The sequence below is a fragment of the Hirundo rustica genome, chromosome 6, assembly GCF_015227805.2.
Source record: "Hirundo rustica isolate bHirRus1 chromosome 6, bHirRus1.pri.v3, whole genome shotgun sequence".
Lineage (NCBI taxonomy): Eukaryota > Metazoa > Chordata > Aves > Passeriformes > Hirundinidae > Hirundo > Hirundo rustica.
Window position 1 is genome coordinate 39,463,345 of NC_053455.1, and position 21,996 is coordinate 39,485,340.

General features: G+C 42.8%; 1 protein-coding gene across 8 annotated transcripts in view; it reads right to left on the reverse strand.

Annotated features, from left to right (window-relative positions):
• The window catches only part of AMBRA1 (autophagy and beclin 1 regulator 1), a 125,814-nt gene that overhangs the window by 97,445 nt on the left and 6,373 nt on the right, over positions 1–21,996 (reverse strand). For 6 of the 8 annotated variants that reach the window (XM_040067362.1, XM_040067359.1, XM_040067361.2 and 3 more), the window contains exons 2-7: positions 17,422–17,677; positions 17,109–17,167; positions 16,190–16,373; positions 15,366–15,538; positions 14,515–14,581; positions 12,476–13,935 (exon numbers count right to left, since the gene is read on the reverse strand). In XM_040067362.1, the coding sequence (XP_039923296.1) occupies positions 12,476–13,935; positions 14,515–14,581; positions 15,366–15,538; positions 16,190–16,373; positions 17,109–17,167; positions 17,422–17,556 (2,078 nt within the window). In that variant the 5' untranslated portion in view covers positions 17,557–17,677. The remainder of the gene's footprint in view (positions 1–12,475; positions 13,936–14,514; positions 14,582–15,365; positions 15,539–16,189; positions 16,374–17,108; positions 17,168–17,421; positions 17,678–21,996) is intronic. The other 2 variants (XM_058421025.1, XM_058421029.1) reach the window with 2 other exon arrangements.

The following is a 21,996-nucleotide window of genomic DNA, read 5'->3' on the forward strand; positions in this document are numbered from 1 at the left end:
ATACCCCCATTCTCCCCACGGGGGTGAGGATCCCCACCAAAGCCTTTTGGGAAAGAGCAATTCATCTCAGCAGGCTTTGAGAAGATATTTAACTGCAGCAAATTTAACTTTTCAGGAACGGTTTAAGGATATGCAATCCCTACACCACATCCTAGATTTGCTGTCACAGCACCAGCGTTACTGAGTAACGCTACTGCAAGCAACACTGAGGGAAGGGTTTTCCTCCCCATCCAAAAGGGAGGTGTTAGCAAACAACATTGAGGTTGTTTCCTTAGAATCAAAAGGGTGTTCAGTCAGCTGCCATCCCACAAAGCTGCTCTACACCAACAACCAGGGCAAACCAGTAAAATGAAGGACTCTAAGGACAGCAATCACACCTACCCCTCCCTTACTCGCAGCCTTCAGCTATGAGGAGAGCTGAAAACAGAAAATTCCTAGTTATCCTTTGAAGGAAAAGCATATTGATGACACTTGGCAGCCTCTGACTTTCCTCCCCTGGTTTTATGTCTTCCCTGAAAAGACTTTAATATCGCATACTGCCCATATTCAGAGGTGAAAATTATCACACTACATATTACATCCCTTTTTCAGCCCTCCAATGTACAGCCAGCACTCGGTTCCTCTGAGCACTCATCCCTGTGAATGTGCTCCTGCGGCTTCTCATAAGAAGGTAAAGAATAGCAACAGTTTAAAACTATATTCCCTTCAATCATCTTCCTTTTACAGGCAGGCAATGCATAACCTAAAGATAATAAGAAAGCTAAAGCATGACAACAGCTGAATATTCTTCAACTGTCCAATAACACCAATACCCCCCCTCAAACCTTGGATGCAATTAATTCTTGGAGATCAATTATAGGCTTGACAGAGCACTAGAAAACTATTTTAAATAAAAATCTCAAACAACCCAATCCAATGGCTTGGATATGCTTTCCTTCCCTTTTCTCAGAAGAATAGGAAAAAATTATTTCAGATCTCTGCATTGTGTTGCCTACTTACAAAAAGCAAATTGAAATCACGTAAGCAGAAACCATCAAGCATTTTGTTCCACAGTTTCATTTTCCATAAAAGTTTTGTAGTCCTTGTCAAACAGAAAAACACTATTGCTCTTCACCAGTTTCATATTCAAGCTTAAAATAAAAAAGCAATCAGCATGCAGTTCTAAAGATTGCCTGAAAAAATGATTTCTAAAATTAAGTTCTTAACATAATCTGCTCTGATACCTCTAAGCTAACATTTCTAGACTGCTTCAGCTTTCACATGGTTATGGTTGGACATATTTAGCCTGGCATCAAGACTGGATTAAGACAGCTCAGAAACAGATGATTAAGAGAAAAAATATAGTCAAACAAAAGGATCAAGCTTTTCTTAAGATAGTTGTAACCATCTAAACGACATAAATAACCTGAAATTATCACTACTCATTAAAACCTCAACAGTCAGTTTTACAGCTCGGAGTTAGCTCTTCCATCCCTTTGTTCCCATCTGTGCCAAACAACTCATCCTAGAGTTGGTCACTGTCTTTCTATCCAAACCCTGTTAGGCATCCTTTTTATCACCTTTTTTTAAAGTTATTCCATACAATGGGCAACCTTTACAAGATAATTTCCTTTTTTTAGGGAAAGCAGAGATGCAATATGTGATCAGAGACAAGTTCCAAATATAGGCTTTGTAGAACACTTTGGCCTGTTTGTGGGAAAAAACCTGTGTTAACTCTGAAGGTGTAACTAGGGATACAGAAGACAACCTTCCCAGCTGGAGGTGCAGAGTTGTTCAGAGAAGCAGGTCTGATATAAGGCAGGAGTTGTCACAGAAAGTGATTATTTTCCCCTTCACTGATTCTGGGCAAGAATTCTGTAGAAAACAAACGGTAAGGATTTCTCAGTCAGAAAAGAGCACATAAGGTCTTCACCCAAGATGGGAAGGAGTGCAGAGAAAAAGAGCACAATTACACAAAACAAGAGGACTTATCAGTAAGTTTTTGAACAGCAGAAATGAGCACTGGGAATTCAGTTCTCCTAATTACAAGATAGGGAGCAGGGTTTCAAGAAAAACATGGTTAATTAACCCTTTAAACTTACTTCAATTTAACTAGAAAGTAATACACATGATGAATTGTGCTATTACTGCACCTCTGCCCTCGGACTAGGAACTTCAATTTCCATTTACCACCTGATGCTGCAGGAGCTACACAGCAACTTTAGAGCTCATCACAGGGAAAGCAGGTGGCCTTACAGATTCTTGTAAGAAGACTCAAGGCTGCACTATTAATCTATTACTTCACCTGCTGAAACAAGCCATGCATGAGAACAAAAGATGAATGAGCATTATGGAGAGGTCCTCATCACACAGCATTTGGGGAATGATTAGTTCATTATTTCAACAAGCAAGAAGGAACACACATCCATGACAGACATTAAAATGGTCAAGACTAGCTATAGCAAGCAGCATTGATTAGTTTGGCAATAACTCCAACATGAAAAGAACAATAAAAGATCTTGTACTTCCATTTTGAGGGACAGGAGGAGAGAAGAAATTAAAATCATTTCAAGTTACTGCACATGCTATTTTGGTCTACAATGGCAGTTTCAAACCAGTGCTCAGGATGGGGCAGGCACCAAGCTGAAGACAGACAGCACATTTCTCCACCTAGACCCTTAACAACCTGCCACTATAGCAGAAATTCAGCTAGAGGGTATGGGTTTCTAGTTATCATAAGGTTTAAAGGCATGGCCAGGACCATAACCAACACACTGAACTCCCTCAGCCTGCAGGCAGCTTTGCTCTTCTAAGGGCTCTTCTGCCTACCTTCGTCTGTATGTCTGCTTCAAATTCTCCTTGCTCTGGGAGTTCCCAACAACACAGACTGCGGACAGCAGAAATCTCTGCTTACCCACACACGCAGATCTGCGTCAGCTTCTGGGATAATTACATACAACTCGTGTTTCTCCACAGGGAATTGAAGATGAGGTGTCTTTCTTGAGGGGGCAGAAGCCATACTGTTTCTAAGGCTATGAAAACAGAGGTCTCATCACAAATTAAGCAATTTCTTTAAAATGCTCCTGTTCACGCTGGAGTAATAAAGTCAGGTCAGCAGATGACTGGCAGGCTGCTTCAGTCACTTAGTCCAGCCTTCCCGCTTCAGGAAGACAGGGGAATGACTTCATACTAATGTATTTCAAGCAGAAAAATGAGTCAGTTTCCTGGCAGATAATGAACCCTGTTTATTTACAGCCTTCAGTTTCAGCAGGTGCTCTCTCAAGACGAGCAAGGAAGGAGGTCACTTACATCACCACACAAACAGCCATTTGGCGCAATCAGTTAAATATGTATGTGGAAAATGTTTAAAATGCATGTTAGCTATTCAACAGACAAGAACAGCTCAACTGGAGAAATCTAGAGTCACTAGTATTTTGGTTATGGTTGTATTACTGAGTCAGATCACAGGTCTCCCTCTTTCCTCTTGCTCCAGGCCCACAAAGTAGATGAATGCTGCCCTACTGCAAGTTCTCCAGTCCAGATTCTGTAGTAAGGAGCAAATAATTGGATAAGGGCACTTTGTCCCCAGACACACCACACTGTGAGCATTTCTAAAGAGCACGAAGAGTGAGTGCACACACAAAGTGTATGTAAATTGAATGCATATCTAAAAATTACGGGGTTGCATTACAATAAAAAGGCACACTACACTGCCAACATCTCCAGCTCTTCCCCATGGTGAAGAAAGCTAGAGAACTTTTAGATGAGCAAGCAGGCCTGAAACAGAAGGTCTGAGAGCCTGCCCAAAACTTGTTTCTTGGCAAAAACCAAAACCAAACTGAAACTTAGACACTCTTTTAATGTGATTACCTGAAGCCAGACTCTAAGCTCTAAAAATCACAGCTAGATAGTTTAAGCATGTCACAGACCTCCATTAATCATAAGCTAAGCATCATCCCCTAGACAGAATACAATTACACGAACTCAAGGCACATAGGTTAAAAAAAAACAGAAACAGGAGCAACTGTACCTGGTCAAGTGAGCTTGTCTGGACATGCTGCCCACCCTGCAGCTGCTGGATCAGGTGTCTGCAGGGAAAGTATGTGCAGACAGCAGAGGAGACAGACATCCTAACAATGGATGGCTTTCAAGAGAGGGAAGCTATTCACACTTCTTCCCCCTCTGTAGTAAAGTTGAGAACTGATATGTTTTATGGAATCCTCAAATAGCTATCTGTTTGAAGTCAGCTGTCTTTAAACTCCTGAGCAATTTGTGTTTATTCACGATCTTTGGTGTACCTCATATATGCATTCCTCCAAAAAACAAACAACCCCACAAAAAAACCTGCCCAAAACAACAACAACCAGCACCCACCCACCCGCAAGAAAAACCCCACACCCACAACCCAATAAACCTCCTTCCCCACCCCCCCCCACAAAACTATCACCAAAAAAACCCACCCAACTCTAGATCTCAATAGAGGCAAAAATAAAAGCCAGTTTGGAAGCATATACCATTCCCATTCTCACTAAAACATCACTTTAATTCAAATTCAGTAAGCTTCCTGGCTGCCACACTGCAGCAGGTGAAATTCCAGAACAGTTATCACAGAGAAGACATTTGTAGGGAAAGAAGTTCCTATTGCCTGGAGATGGTAGAGGAACAAACTTTACCCATTTCTTTTATAGGTGAACTCCTCATTGCTAGGCCTGGATTTAGAAGAGGGGTGGAAGAAAGGCAGTGGTTCAAATGGGAAAACACCATGAAGGTATTTGAGAAGGAGTTATTTCTATACCTGCCTAGTTTGCAAGTCGAGCTGCTGCAAGAACACCGGGAAAAGAATTTCTTTTATTCTGCTACAGTCATTGCTGAATATTTAAATTCAGGCCAAGAAAAAGAAAGAGCAGCTTATGCCTTTCTGCAGGTTTGGCGAAAGCTGCAGGTACATATCCAGCTTTCCAAAGCACCGGGGAAACTCAGCAGCAGGGAGCGACCTCTACTAGCTACTGGAAGAACGGAAAGCACAAGGCATCATTTTTCTCACCCACCAACTCTCAGTGAAGAAGAACAGGGCTCTAGCAACCTTATATTACTCTTAAATCAGGAAACTAGCAAAGGAATATCTGTGCAAGAAAACAGGCACTTTTTTCACTTGTTCTTCCACATAACTAGCAGCATACTAAAGAGCTCAAACTTCTAGGACTTCAGTAAGTCCTTCCTGCCCACACAGAGACAGCAGGCTTGGTCTGGAAAAAAACCACAAAGCTGGGAGGGTGACAGTAATAATCCCAGAGCCCACATGGGCATTAACTGACCATTTAGGTATCATGGCAGCCTCTCCTATAGTTCAGGCTATATTTACAGTCTCATGATAAAACTAATTTGTATTTTCTATTTTTAGTAAAGGCCAAACAAACAATACTCACCAAGTTTGTCCACAGCCTGCAAATCTCACACATAAACACTGCTAATTATCATGTTCAAATGCTCATGTCACCTTCAGACTACCATTTCACTTTATGTTCACAACAGACAAATTAGAAAAAGAGTCTTTCTTCACTCTTACATGTCCTGGCTAATGTTTACAGAAATCATTCCCATACCACACAGTTCTGGCTTTCTCCCCTCAAGCACATCTTCCCATGCACAAACTCAAACCTCTCTGCTTGCAAATGCATTTATAACTTCCATTTACCCGAATACTCTCACTAACTGCTGAGATATTACTTAGCTCTATCACCACTATTTTCAAGAATTGTAACAAAGCATCTTTGGAATTATTTCTTACCAAGGCTGACAACAGCACAGCAAGAACTCTTCCAAAACTATCACAGTGCACATGGAGGCTACATGGCTTGTCAGAAAAATCCTTCTCACAGCACCAGTAAGGTCTACACATCTACACAAAGTTAAAGGTAACTTTAAACAAAATACTGAGCTCAAACTACAAATGCCAGGACAGAAGGCTAGCAATGGGTCTAAACAAAGAGTCAGAAAAATTATGCTGGGTAGGTCTATTTAGATTTAGCACAGGCGATATTCCCACTGATGTGCAGTGTGAGCAGCCAGCCCCTTCTTCTGCTCCAAGCCTCCCCTTCTCTGTGCCACAATATATATTAAGTACTTGAATAAGCAAGCCACAATTGCAGTAAGCAATTAGGGAAAAAAACAGCGACTACAAGGATTTTGAGAAATAAGGAATGGAACAAAAGGCAGAATACACTAGGTATGTGTTCTGTCTCCACCATAAAACACATTTGTAGCTTTATATAAGGTAATTCCCTTCTGCTTTAGCTCCTCTCCCCCAAAAAGTAAAGTGAGTAGCAATACCCGCCCCTCTGATTTTGATTGTAAATGTCATTCACAGAACTGTGTCTTCCTAGGCAATTCTGTATCCATGGCAGGGGACAAGGAAGTGTTCTGGTCGTTTAGTTTTTAAAGCAAGGATATGAGTGACATTCACCCTTTCATTCAGTGCTTTGCACAGTGAGAAAGCTACCAGAAGTCAGTACACGCAGAGATCCGATCAGCCTTGGTCATTTACATCAAAAACCAGAGCTGCACGTAAGCAGCTCAGGCTCTGCCGGCATGAACTCAGGAGCAAAAGCTGTAGAAGTGACTGTACTCTTTTCCATTTCACATGCAGCACCGATCACTGTTGGGCAGGAATGGGGTTGCTCCTACCCTGTCAATCTACTTTAACCATAGACTGGTCCCAATTCCATCACAAGTCAGCATTGTATCTACAACTTAGAGCAGGAAGAGGCATCCCCTCAAGGTCTTGAGCAAGCCATACCTACTTGCACTAGTAAAAAAACCCAACACCAAAAAAACCCAAAAGTACTCTTTGCCTTCTTATGGAAAAGCTCCAAAATTTAGTTAATAGCTCAAGGCATACTTGAAGAAGAGAACAAACACAGCTCCGGAGAAAAAGTGACTGCCCAGACATCAACCAGCATTTGCCAAGCAAGCCCCCAGAAAACAAGCTTCATATTATGAAAGTTGTGCGAGGAGGTGGACGGCCATTAAAATGAAAACGAAACCTTTGAGAAGGGAGACCACAAAGAAAGGTTTGCTCCAGGCTCGGCAGGCAATAAGCAAGAAGTCCAGACGAATTCTACAAAGCTGCCGAGGTCTTTTAGAGCTCTAACTCATGAGCATTTACATATCAGAAAGACAAAATACCTGTCTCACCTCAGATCCACATCTATCTCTTTCAAACCCGTACAAAAGGCAAATGGATAAGCTCCTCCCTTGTTTGCATTCTGTATCAGAGCCATTTCCCGTCTGGATCCCCGCATTTGCACCCTTCTGCAAACACTGAACAACTTGCAATTGTATGGTAAATAGAGAGATAAGCTTCGTTCGGGAGTGGGGAGGGTCCTCAGGCTCCTCTTCATACAAGAACAGAAAACTTCCAGGGTCGAAAAGGAGACAGAATGGAGCAGAAGCAACATTACCCCCTTGTGGCAGCAAAGCGATATGGAAATAAAGTCTGAGAGATTCAAAAAGGGAACAGACGAGGTGTTTCTCTTCATAGCTGCTCTGAAGGGAGCTGTGTGCGGCCAGAAAGGCCACCAACACTGAAGAGAAACAAACGAGCTGGAGTCACTGGACTACATGGGACCGGGTTCACATCACATAGCAAGAACAAGGCAGGAGGGACCAGAGTCCTCAACCAAGACCTGACAAAATGAAAGACACGGATTTGGCCCTGGACCGTGTTACATGGCTCCAGGGAAGATAGTTTCACATGTCCCTTGTGCACAGTGCATCCAACAGACTAAAACACAGCAAAGCCTTTGGTAAGCTCTGCCAACTTCAACAAGTCAAATATTTGCACAGCACAGTGGACTCAGCCTTTCATACTCTCACAAACAAAATAAAGGAGTTTATACCAGGGTTCCCAAACAAGAATTTCCCCACTTCACACATGCTCACTTCTTTCTGCCTGTATGCATGACAAGTGTCACCCGGGATGGTTCAAAAGACTCCTCAGATTTTCAGGTAACTTCAGTAATGTATCTTGTCTGTCAAACTAAATAGGTAAGGCAAGGTGAAAACATCATGCATTCATAAAATGCAGGCACGGAGTTAGTCATACCACAGTCTACAGAATTTGACCTCTGGAATGAGTGCAGTGGAGTGGTTAGAGGTTTAACATAATTGCCAGACAAAGCTTCTTCATGGAAGAATAAGGATAATAAGCATTTCCTTGTGAAATGTAAGTTTCACGCAAATCTGCCTGGCAATAGAACAGAACACACCTTTCATTTGCAGTAATGTACTCAAATCTCTAGACAAAGTAAACAGGCAAACCATATAAAAAATGTCTCCCTCATGTATTACAAGCAGCTAAATCTAGAGAGTACAATTTTCCTCTTCCTTCTTTTCCCCATCTATAGGAATTATTTCACTGAATAAGGTTTGAAATATGTTAGCAGGGACACACATTACTACTTGCTCCTTGCTTCCATTCCAGAAATACTGTAGCCTGGGGTGCCATGCCGGAACTCAGAAACAAACAAACAAAAAATTATAACCTAATTATTTTCCTTTTTTTTTTTTTTTTTTTCCCCCTAAAAACCCCACACTAATTCTGTAGATGTCACTTGTGTCAACTAAAATAGCCAAAGAGAAAATCTGGATGTGTTCTACTAGTCAGCATTGCACTGTACCTAGCATTAACTGCTGGATTGATACACATTTCAGCCGAGAACACTGCTAGATTCTGTGTATCACTCTCTTAAGAAGGTGGCAGCTCCTCTCAAACAAGCAGCTGACTAGAAGAACCTTCTTTCATTCCCTGCTCAATATTTCATTATCAACCTGAATTGCCCCACACAGCAACAACGGCTTTAAGTACTTAAAGGATCTTTTCCCTCACTGAGGTTACGGTATTAATACAATACTTCCTCAAACCCATTTTTCAATTAACACGTCTCTATAAAAAAATTAAATTTGCAATCATCTGTTGCTCAGTTATCTTTCCTTCCTTCATCCACATCTTTCCAACAGCTTCTACGACCAATTTTGTGCAGCACATTTCACATGGCAACCTCAGAGATTTCTGAGATTCTTTTCACTTTGATGTTAAAAGTGAGGCAAAGACATCTGCAGGGGAAAACCCCGTACATTTGAATTAATGAGATCAGCCTGGAGAACCCCAGAAAAGCTGAAGCTCAGTCTCGTGAACTTTTGCTTAATGTAGCCCATAAACTTCCCCAAATTCATGCCTCACCAGCACAACTTCAAGAAGCACGCAGCTCAACGTCACACTGCTTTCAGGCCAAGCTGAACGAGACGCGACTCCTTGTATTGCTGAAGCTCCCAATGACAGGCTTCTCCTAACAGAGGTGCCAGACCTGTTAGCTAGGAATACTGTCACTGCATGCTTATTAATGCCTTTGTGATTAGCCCAAGATAATTAGCCTAGGACCATCAGAAAGAGCCGAGTTCTCTCCTTACCCAGCTGACACAGTTGCATCAACAGAATTCAAAGAACAGCCTTCCTAAACTACCCTATTAACTTAATTGACCCTCAATGGCAACGTTTTTCCAGAGAGCTACTTCTCAACTAGGAAGGCCACATCAGAGAATGAATCCTGCCCATGGACAGGGAATGAGAACATATACAGTTTCCAGATGCAATTTTTATCTTATGTTTTTCAGCTGACCTTAGAATACAGAGCTCAATTGCACAATGAGGACATCTAATGGAGACACAAAGAAGAACAGAATTACAACAGGTTATGAGCACATCTTGGATTCCAACACTAAGAATTAACCAGAGGCTGATAGGCACAAAATCAATGTAAATTGTGTGCATCTGTGCCTATGATGCAATTGATACACAATCAACGTAAATTGATTGGAAGTATGTATGCAGTTACCACTTGTGCAACCAAGTTTGAAGGCTTATCCTCCCCCTTGTATTTCATCAACACCTTCAGCATTACCTAACTTATACCTCAGGACCCTCAGACCCCATCTTTGCGTGCTTCTGTAGCTTCAAAGGCTGACACACATTTTAGACTCTGCTGTGCAGAAGTCGTTCCAGCACTTCCCATTGTGAAAGCACGCCCTAGGTCTGGGAGACATGAAGGCTTGGGGTGAGATGTTCACTCTATGCAAAATTTAGGTAACTGGGTGCTTGCTGACTTGTTAATAGATTCACAGGATACTCTGAGTTGGAAGGGACCCACGTGGATGATCAAGCCCAACTCTTAAGAAAATAGCCCATATGAGGCTTGAACCCACAACCTTGGTGCTATTAGTACCATGCTCTAACCCAACTGAGCTAATCGCATCTCCCATGTTCTCTAAAGAAAAATATAAACAGCTAATTTGAGAATGGCAGAAAATTACACCTGCAGAATAGTGCTATCCTGCATGCAGGGTTCCTTTTAAGAAAAAGATTTCATGAAGCCTCAAGCCCACCTGATGTGTTTAACAAGAAAGGAAATGAAATTTTACTCCAAGGAAATTGCCACGAGCATTTAATACCAGACTGCCCACTGCTTCCAGCTTCTTACCTCACAACTCTACAGATAACCTTAGCTTCAGTTAGAAGAGAAGCAGAAAACCCCTGCCATGCCTGTTCTTTAGAAAGGCCTGATAACAGAAGCAGGAGGCTGGGAAAACAAGAGTCCCTAGGAGGGTCTCAACAACCTCTGCCAGAAAGGTTTCACCTTCCAGGAATTCCTCTGGAATTAAGCTCATGCATCGAACTACCCACCCCAAATCAGAAGTCTCAGCAAAAAGCATCTGTTTGCTCAGGTGACCAGGTAGGCAAGTAACACTTCACAAATTCTACAGCTACTGGAGCAGGCAGCAACAACTACCAGGGATGACAGGCAAAGTGACCCAGAGATTTAGTCACAGGACTCTCGTTGTTAGACTCCTGCAGGCTGGGGTGGATTGAATTATAAGCCTTTTAAATTATACAGTTACCACAGAAAAGATGGTATCTACATATCCCACTACATCTCACTGTCCAAATATGTGCCAACTGCCTGATCAATAAGAAGGTTATTTGCCCCGTTATTTCTGACACTACAGTGAGTCATCCCAGAAAACGAGCCACAGTGGAGATGACATAAGTATGTACCACTATTTCAAAAGAAAGATAATACAAGACTTACTCAAGTGCCATTTTAAAGCTAAATTTGTCAGCTCCTTCTTACTTTTATGCCCTTTAATAGGGGACAAGAGATATCTGACTCAAATTAACAGTAGGTAAGTTCAGGCCCAAGAAGTAGCTCCCATGTAATCAGCTTGAAACTCTCATTATGGCAGGCTATTAAAAAAAAAAAAAAAACCAAAAAAAAACTGGGGCAAGGATTTAGAAATGGATGAATAATTTTATGACCACCACCACTTATTTGCTATGCAACTAGAGCAACAAGAAAGTCAGTTGCTGTTCCAGTCTCAGCATAATCAGCTTATCTGCAGGACAGAGGAAAGAATTCCCCTTCCTCAGGCACTCCGGTGTACAAAGCCTTCTTAGTTAGTTACATCTGCATCCAACCTGGAAATTTTGGCTTTCTACAGCTCAAAGCATCTGTTCCAGAGAAAGAGCAAGACTGAACCTTTCCTCTGGTGAGAGCACACACCACTTGACAGAGAAGATGTGAAACTGAAACCCAGTATGGAAACCCTATCCAAAGTACCAAGGTAGCTCTATCATCCACACAAGCCAGTGAAGACACTTTCACACAAAGGACAGGTCTTTCCTGATGCAAGTTCAATTTAGCTTATCCAGTCTCTTGTATCATATCTGAAGCAGAAGAATACCCTTCCAAAAAAAAAAAAAAAACCCACAACCAAAAAACACCCGACAAAAAAAATCACCTTCTTAAAAAACAAGACAGCAAAGCCTAAAATTTTCAGTGATCAGTATGTCCCCAGCCAGCTCAGGTCAACAGGAGCCACTGTCAAAACTTACCTCTCTTATCAGGGGCAAACCAACTGCATATACCCAAACCACTGACACAGAGCTTTGACATTCCCCCCCCCACCTCTGGGCAACACTAAGAAAATTACTGTTAACCCTTTTAACTTAACAACTTACTCATGCCCAGTTTTCCATGCCAACCCTGGGCAGATTTGCCATGCACAGCACACGACGATAGGGTGTGTGGTAAGGGGCACAAAGGACAGCATTAACGCATCCCGAGTTTCCAGTCTTCTGCAGGGTCTCAGGAACACCAGGAGCAAAGTTCACCCCAGAGATCTGCTGCAGGAGCCCATCCTTTTGCCTATCTGTACTTCCATCGAGGGGTCCAGCCTCTGCCCTTACAATCTTTAGAACCCATCTGCAGCATGACAATAGCAGCTATAAACACATCAACACCAACATCTCTATTTTCATCTACGTAAATAGCACAGAGCCATATGAGAAAAGGTTTTTAAATCTGAAAATATTGAAAAACCTCAGACTAGAGGGGAAAGGTTTAAGAAAAAACAGAGGAGGAAGGGCAAGCACGTATCTTACCTCCTGAGTGAATCCTCCTCTGAGCTTTCCTCAGGCATTTCCTGGTTTAAGGCCTCCTGTGATACATTCCCAGGTCTGCTTGAAGCCGACTGGCTGTAAACTCTTTCCCAGTGCCCCGTCTCCTGGTTAAAGACCACTCCCACGGTCCTCTCCTCCTGCGGGGTGGAAGAGCTGCCCAGCTGCAGTCTGCTAGAGGCAGGAGCTCTGCCCTCGGTTCTCTCTGCAGGCTGCACCTGGCTGGTATTTGGAGGCACACCCTCAAATGTGCTTTGGACCTGCCCTGGTGTGTAGCTAGGCGTGCTTCTTTCCCAGCGCAGCGTGTCATTGTTAAAGGTCAGCAGGTTATGACAAGCACGACAGCGGTTCAGGTGACCCCGGGACAAATTGGAATTGTTTTCACTGCTTTGTGGAGTCTGCTGATGGGAGGGACCCGGTCGATCAGGCTCAATGTTGTTGTTGAGCATTTCTTGAGCCTGTTGCGACTGGCTGGGCTCCCCACCAATCCCCTGATCTAACTCCTGAAGCCGGTCATATTCCAGGAAGAATCGCCTCAAATCACACTGGAGCTCATTACGAATGCTGGCCGGATTGCTCGGGCCGGCACTACTACCACCGTTCACCTCAGCCCCCGGGGCCAGAAAGCCCCTCCCTTCTGTTGCAGAGGTATAGACCGATGCCTGGGAGCCTCCCTCCTGCTGTCTGAGCACGGACAGCAAGCTCACGGAGGAGGCACTGGTCCTAGGGGGAGGCATGGCTTCCAGCTCGGACCGAGAGCTCATGTTCAGCACTGTCCTGGACCAGTCAGACCCACCCAAGCCTGAAGCCATCTCTCTCGCAGACTGTTGGTACCGGGACTGGTGGCCTGCCAAGGACCCGCTGAGGGACCGCCGCGTGGGGCCCAGGCTAAGGTTGCGCAGGGTGTTGCCAGCAGTGCTGCTCTGAACTGTGCTGAAAGCAGAGGGCCTGTTAAGTATCCCCTGCTCCTCCTGCACTACGGATGCCTGCTCTGGGGGTTGATAAGGCTCTGTCTGCACAGAGGAGAAGGAAGTGCCAGTGGCCCCAGAAGACGTGGAGGGTGCGTTTTCCTGGTGTGGGAAGAGAGAAGAAGGAAGTCTTGCACTAGAGCATCGGCTGCAAAGGCACAACATCCCCAGGTGCTGGCAGCACTCTGCTGTGGGATAGCTGACTCGCTCCCGGAGCCTGTTATAGACAGATGCCCTTGTGTTCTCACTGGCTGGAGGCGGAGGTGGTGGTGGTGGAGGCGGTGGAGGGGATGGGGTAGCAGAGTCTTGAACACTGTTTTGCTCTCCCACCTGTATGCCAGAGGAGCGGGAGGACAACATATGCAGGAAGTTGTGGAGGAGGGGTGTGCGTCTCACGGGCTGAGACGGAAGGATAGCGCGCTGACGATAATGAGGCATCTCTGTGCTGTCCACGGAGATTTCCACTTCCTCATCGCTCTGCAGAAGGAAACAGTCAAAGTTCCGTCACCTCAAGGCAAAATCCTGGACTTCCAAATAAACAGCAGAAAGTCAGCTACCAGCCCAGACAGATGAAAGGATGTGATAAGTCCCTTCCTAAAGGCCTTGACTTGGAGGAAACCAGTTGAGATAATTTCTAAGTTCATTTTACGGATCTAGACAACCACTTCCTACAGCCCAGTGAGCTTTCACAATACACTGTTCTTGAAGAGAAATATCAGTGTCTGAGGGTCAGAAGCTGACGGGAGAATTGTTAATAGCCCAGCTTCAAATCCCAAAAAACATCGCAACAGAACTGAAAGAACGGGACCACTGAGACCCCTGTCCTACCATTAGTCAGATAGAGAGGGCAAAACAAACACATTTTGGAAAGCACTTTATTAGCCACGCACGTAACACAAGAACATTCACGTGCCCGATCAAGGTGAGACAGAACTCAGCTTAAGAAGACTTCAGGTTTTCAGAAAAACATAAGTCCGCTTAGAAACAGACTAGGGCTAAAGTACACAGAGAACCTTGCAATTAGCCAACCAATAGAAGTCCTGGCATTCCCCTTACCTGCTGGTTAGAAGGGTTAACTATCGCTGTGAGCAAGTAGTGTCCCAAGGGATCAAACCGTACCAGCCTAAAACGAAAGCAGTGCCAGAATAACAATCATCAGTTCACATTCCACATTGACACAGGAAGCTGAACACAGCAGGGAAGAAAACCCGACATGACATGTTTGCAATGAGAACATTATTACATTATCATCATCTTCTTATGAAGGATGTCAAAAAGTTTATGCATTAAGAAGAACAAAATGTACCTATCTAGCTGAAGACTGTAGTTATTTTATAGTCCACAGCAACACTGCACCAAAGTTAAAAGCTGGAAGTAAGTACTGCTGTACCAATTGAAATAGCCAGAAATTTTAAAGGAATACAGGTTTATATTACAAAATGGAATTGGTACAAAGGGAGATATTAACTTGCCTTGATATCACATCAATGTCTTATTTTAAATTGCTCAAAAGCAGGCAGCAGGCTTCCAGCAATCCAGTTTCCTCTACAAGCGTGCCAAAGTAATAGCTCAGCATTCTGTTCCAGCAATTGCTGGGTATTCTCATCCTTAAGGCTGACAAGTTCAATTACTAAGCTTACAAATCAACATGAAGTAGATTCTGGACATTTAATGGACACATGCCCTACTACAAATATGAACAACCGAGCTGAACTATTACTTTCAGTTGCTTTTCTTTCTGCCCATAGAACTGGTTTTCCACCAGCTGAGTTAAGGAGCTGCAAGCAACACTTCTCTCCACTGCCTGAGTGCAGAGGGTGCAGCATCACAGAGGAACCTCACACACACTTCCCAAACCTGACCTTTTCACACACAAGTGTTCCCTTCACCCAGAAGCAGGAGCTCACCTGACCCGTTCCATCTCACTGGCCGTTTTCACCACTGCGAAAGGCTCCCGACGACTCCAGTCCCAGAAATGTATCTCGTTGGCAGTGGCGATCAGCAAGAGCTGAGCCGTAGGATGAAAAGCAAGTGATGCAATGGCATTGTTGCTATCTGTGAACCAGCTCTCGCTTCCACCCTAGAGTGAGGAGTCAAGAACCACAAGCAGCTTATCATAAAGTTTGCAATCATTAAGTTTCTATGTACTAGCCATGCCTCCCAGCCTGCCTAGAGCATTGCAACTGAGGAGCAGTCCTGGCAACAACAAGGTCATGCGCCAGGTCTAAAATGTAATGCCACTTGCAACAATGATCAGACATGCAATTTTGTAGGTAAGTGTGTCTCAAGCACCCCGTAAAAATGTTTCATTTCAAAACACCAGACAAAGCCCATGTGTTTCGTCTCTGTGCCATTTACCAAACCAAGTAGAACAGCAGCTTCTCTAATGACCACTTCAAATATGCCCAGTGGAATAACAAACAGCATGCCTCTCACAAAGGCTAAACAGGCACCTTGCACAAAGTTCTCCAGGATTGCCTGTACCACTGCCATCAACGAAACAAGCGCTGTTACGAAGCATGACCTACCTGGAAGAGCTGAATGAATAATCTGTCACCTCCTTTCTAGAGAGGAGAGGATGGCTATGGTCTGTTCTGTGCTTTGAGACACAGCTCCCAGAAAAGCTTCCTAACAGCTCTCTTACCAGGTAACATTTGGAAAACAAACTCAGCCAAAAAAAAGTCACCACCCACCAAATATCAAAGGAACCTATGTTTCAGGAAAGACTTACATGTAAATCCCAAATTCTAACCTCCCCATCTAGGCATCCTGAAGCAATGAGGCCTGGGATGGTGGGATGGAAGGTGACACACCAGGGAGTGCGGCGATGTCCAACCAAGGAATGAACACATTTGCCCGTTTTCACCTCTGTGATGTAGATGTTGTGGTTCACATGTGTGGAAGCCATTAGGGTCCTGGGAATGCAGAAGGTATGACAAACATCAGCATGAGAAGAATACAGCAAAATTAGACCATGGTTAGCTGCATCTCAACAGGGTCTGTTCACACCTAACCCAGGAGCTCTCCCACACAGAGCTCAAAGGGTAAGAAGCTACTGTCTCACCAATGGTCACAAAGCTTTTTGTAGCCAGATTTCAGGGTCCATGCAAGCATGAGCTCATCTGAATCTGCAAGTACAAACTTGACCTTGAAAGTCAGAGTGAACATGCAGCTCAGAAGGCACTCCTGAGTAACAGCCTGGGGCAAATAAATATTCCCAATCCTCCACACTGTCTCAACCACTGGCAAATCAAGTGATGCTATGAGAGATCCCACCTCCATTTCTCCTTCCAATATACACATCATTCTGCTCTGTTCTTTATTCCTAGATATCCCAGTGAATGTGTCACATCATTTGGGCATGTATTAAAACATCCTTTACTCCCTTTAGTTTCTTATGAAATCCCACGATGTCTGCACAGATCCTTTTTCCTTAGAACTTTGTATCACCTGGGTACCTCAGAAATTAAACACCAACTACGCTCGAAGCTGTGAGATTAGGAAAGTGCACACGTTCCATCCACGCGTGTCAGGAACCAGAAGTTTCATTCGGCTGTTCAGGACTGGACAACTCAATGGGCTCAAGCCTCCAGCACTTTTGTAAGTGTAGGGAGACTGCTGAAACAGGGAACGAACTAGGAGTTAATTACCTGTCTGGACTAAACGCCAGCAAGAAGGTGGAGCGTGGACTGTCTGGTAACTCAACTTTCTGAAAAAGCCAACAAAGCAGGAAGTGTTGCAAGAATCAAATGATCATACTTTAACTGTAAGCCACACAGACAACAAGGGGAACCCGCTGCAGGAACATATCTAGTATCACATCACTGCAGGAACCGAACAGAGCCAGAGAGCATATCAAGTGTAACACATCAAAGATCTAATCACAAGACAATTTATTTCAAATCCCTGCCTTCGCTCCCCCACCCCAAGATCAAGCTATGCAACTCTATCCCACAACCTTACCTTGCCCTCCCATTTCATCCATCGAGTTTTATCCTCCACCAGCTCCTGCAGAAGCCGCTGAGCACCCAAGGCTTGGGTACCCCGCTCCCTACCCCACAGGATGCGGACGGCATTCTTCTCTGGGACAACCTTCATGGCTCTCAGCTGCCAACACCACGCCTGCTACTGAGAGGAGACACCAGCAGGCTCCAGATGACAACCACCACCAAGCTACAAATAAGCTATCCACATTTCAGTTGTTTATCTTCATGGAAACCTAAAAAGATATGAGAGTGATAAGGAAGGCAGCTTTTACTTTGATCACCCAGATGAAGTAAAAACTTTAAATCCCAAAACTACTAGATTTGAGAGACAAATCTTTCTTCTTACACAGCCTTTGCTACCTGCTTCCACTATCAATGCACCACTTGGATATTTCTGCAGCCAAAAGTTACTTAGCATCCAGTTCTTCTCTTGTACACGTGCCCTAGGCACACTACACACATTAAGAATTAAAAATTTGCCTTCAAATTATTTCCCTTCCCTTGATCTCTTGCTGTATATAATCAAGGAAAAACATTTATGAAGATACAGTCTTTACACCTTGAAGATTTAGGTCCTGTCTGGGAAGGATGTCTGAAAGCTAGAGGAACAGTATTACCAAATTGACAATATGAAAGAGGACTCAAATTTCAGTAACAGGTCAAACTGTAAAGGTCAGACAATTGATAGACCTCAAGTCCAAATTATTTCCAACTCAAATAAACAGCTTACAAAATATGAAAACAATGATGTATGGGACAGCTCCACCAAGATTATTCCATTGTCTGCACATCATCTTTCAATCTGCATTACTCTTAGAACAGCAGTTCACCCAAGTAATGCACAGAGACAAAGAATAATGCTTTTGGAACACTTGGAGCTGCAAAGGAAAGCTTTAATATCCATTGTCTACAAAAAAAAGCTAAATAAATAGAATAAATAAATAATATAGCAACTGCAATAGCAACCAAGTCACACAGGTTTTCAGTGGTCGTACATTGGAGTTCACCACAAAAAGCTCTCCACAAAAGTTTCTTAGAACACATAAACCAAGAAATTGCTGCAATGCTATTACCTTCTGATCCCAGCAGAGTGTGCATACTACTCTGCCATCTCTTGATAACATGAAGATCTGAAGACAAACCCTACTCATGTTACACTGAATGGAACCAGCAATATTCAATAGAGAAGGAAATAACAATTTTAAAAAGAAAGAAACACATAAAGAACAAAAAAGGTTCATGTGCACAAGAGACAAATTGTTAAATTACTGAACTCAGAATTGTCATTAGCAATATTTCCTTTCTTCCCACTCTCCCTAAAAAAACTCTCCGGAACAGATGATTTAAGACAGCGGCAACTTACAGGGAGGAGCTGTCTAAAGAGATAAGGCAGGAGACAGAGTTCTAAAAAAGCACACCAGTATTTATTTGTAGAGGTAAAATTAAAAGCACTGAAGTAATTAACAAGTAAAGGCATCCATCTTTCTAGAAAAGAAATTCTCCACAGTGAAAGTCGAGCTAGCTGGAAATTCCCAGATGCTTAATGTGAACAGCATTAGGTAGGAATTATTCTACAAATAAAAGCCTTACTGGAAAGTAACATAAAAAATAAAGATATCATGCTGCAGGAGAAAAAGTAACTGTAAAAGCCCAGATCCAAAAAAAGGTAGAAGGATAACTGGAACAGATACATCCAAAAGCACAATATAATACAGGAATCCCTAAACTAAAAATCTCCTTTAGCTAAATGCTAATAAATCCTGATTCGGATTCTGCAAACAACCCCAGGCACCTATGTTCAGAAATGACTAGATTCACATGGTAAACAGAATGGAGGAGAAGGACAGCTCAGAACAATACAGGCAACAAAAAGTCTACTTTACAGGAAGAAACTGTACATCTAGTTTAACTCTTAATCTAGTAAAACTAAGAAAACAGTAGCTGAATATTTTATATGGGTGTATTCAAGGAATTCAGACTACAACAACCCAAGAATAGACATATAAACAAGACACCGAAGAAGACCAGTCCTGCAGCTGGAATAAGCTGGAAATTTGAAAAGATTTAAACTTTGAAATAGCCTTTCAACAGCTGTGAAGCATAAACCACATAACTAACTTGAGATCGTGGTAATTTACAATCAGGATAACAATCACTCATGAGAAAGAGCAAGCCCTGACAACATAGCAACATTTCAGTCCTATCAGAACTAATGTTCCCTAAAGTACAACAGCAACAAGAAAATCAAGAGGTTTAACAAATGACTTTATTTATGCCATGGACAAATTTACATATTGTAAAATAACTCCTAGTTGTAGGTAACACCTATAACTGCAGTCAGTGAAGTTCTAGTATTCACCTTATTGAAGGACCGAGTCATCTCTACTTCACAAAACCAAGTACATACCTTAAGACAGCTTATCTAAATCTCTGCACGTGTATCCTAATTTATTCAATTAATCTGGCTGTAACAAACACTTCATATGTGAGCCTGAGTGTTTGAATTTCATGCTTTTTCCTCAGGGACTGTACCTCGATTTTTCAGCTTCTTATGACTCATGTCTTTATCCCATTTTAAAAGCAAACAAAGGAAGCACCCAAGGCTCCAATGCCTTCACAGTACCCTGCTAACCTGCTCAACATTTTTAAGAGCTGGAACCTCTCCAGAAAACACTGAATGTATCCTTCTTGAGTGGTGTTGAGATTCCAGTGTTACCTCGGCTCCCTCTGGGGGTCGAACTTTATCCTTTGTCTGAATGAGACTGAACACGGTGACTGTGCCATTAGCTGGTGACACACTCAGCAACACCTCAGAGGCAAAGACCCTCGGATGCAGTGCAGCACTGGCATGCAGCGAACACTGGCATTATCCTTGCTCCTTTTAGTAGGAAGCCTTTAACCTTTCTACTGGAATGTGTTCAGCTTGTTCTGGTGTGGGGTTTTTGGGATTTTTTTTTTCTTTAGGTTTTTGGTTTGTATAGGGTTTTTTGTGAGGGTGTTAGAGGAGCCATTTTTTTCTCTAACCTAGTAAAGATAACCACCAACTCCACACATTTAGCTCAAATATAAGCTGAACAATGACAGCATATTATTAAATAACATTAGCAGATAAACCACTCAAGTACCAACCATATTTACACCCACTCATCAGCCATCTGACTAACAAAGTTTAAATTAAATGCAGGGGGTTTGAAAACACTTCTTGGGACTCAGCACAAATAAAACTTGCAGCTCACTGGATCAAACCTGTTCAGACGAGTGGTGAACTGATTCAGCAGCAGTGTCTATTACAAATACCCACAACTATCACAACTGATAAACAGTTGACCACCTAAAGAAGGATTGGGATTGTTCAGTTTTCTTCTTGTTGAGTTTGTTTTGTTTACTTTTTTTTGAAGGGAGGGAGATTTGGATGGTTGATTTAATCAGGATGACCAAAAGTGTCCAATGACTACAAGACCAGCTGATGCCCTGAACGTGATCCAGAGCACCACAGAAAATTCTCAGAGTCAAGAAATTTTTCTATAATTGGCAGCTTTTTTTTCCTTAAGTGTTTTTAAGTGTTTTCTCCCTTCAGGGCATTTCAAGACAACATGCTGGGCTGTTGACAGTTTTGGAAATAGCATTACACAGCCCAAACCCAAAGCTTTTACTTGCTCTGTACCAGCTATCCTCAAAGAAGCCTGAAGAATTCCCAGTATTGGAGTAACGTAGGTTCACTTGTAATTGTTGCTTTACAGATGCTGAACCTCTAAAAAATCAAAGTGAAGCTGCAAATTTGTGATACCTTGTAGTGGTACATGACCCCCTGAAAACACTGACAAAAAGGTAGGGCGAGAAGAGGAATAAAGAGAAGCATGTTCAGTTTGTCATATAAAAAGGATGTCAAGATTTTTTATGCATTATGCAATGGCTCACCATTCCAGTTCAAAACTTCAGCACCTTACAGAGATGATGGTCCCATCTCTTAATGTGCCCCCTCCCCATCTTTGCTGCTATTATTTTTGTGGAGATTCCGGTACCAACACACTCGGAGCACAGCTGGCTTCGATATAAAGATGAATATTGCAATACTACCTTCATGTTATTCCATTCTTCATGGGGAAAAAAACATTATTTCATGTGGCCTTCAGCTCCCAGACTAATCTATTACCACTGCAAAGAACTTTGTGGTTGTGTGCTGAGCCCCACACTAAAAGCCTTAGGAATAATGCATGTGCGGACAATCAGTGTAAACAGCTCCATCAGCGTTTAAAAAGGAATAAAATAAAAATAAAAATCTGCAATCAGTAAATTATATTTACAATGGACGATCTATCCTGAAGATACAGATGTCCAAATAATTTCAGACAATTTTGCTGCCCAAAGAGATCTCATGTGACTGATGAAGAAAGAGGCAATATGAAGTGAAATATTAAAGCTGTCACTGCCTTTGCAATCTAGGTTCCACCGAGAGAATGCATTTATAAGACTCCCTGCAAGAGATCAGAGGGGAAAAAAACACATGCCAGTAGTTTTGGTCTCCAAGTCCCTTTGTCAAGTTTTAAGGCTT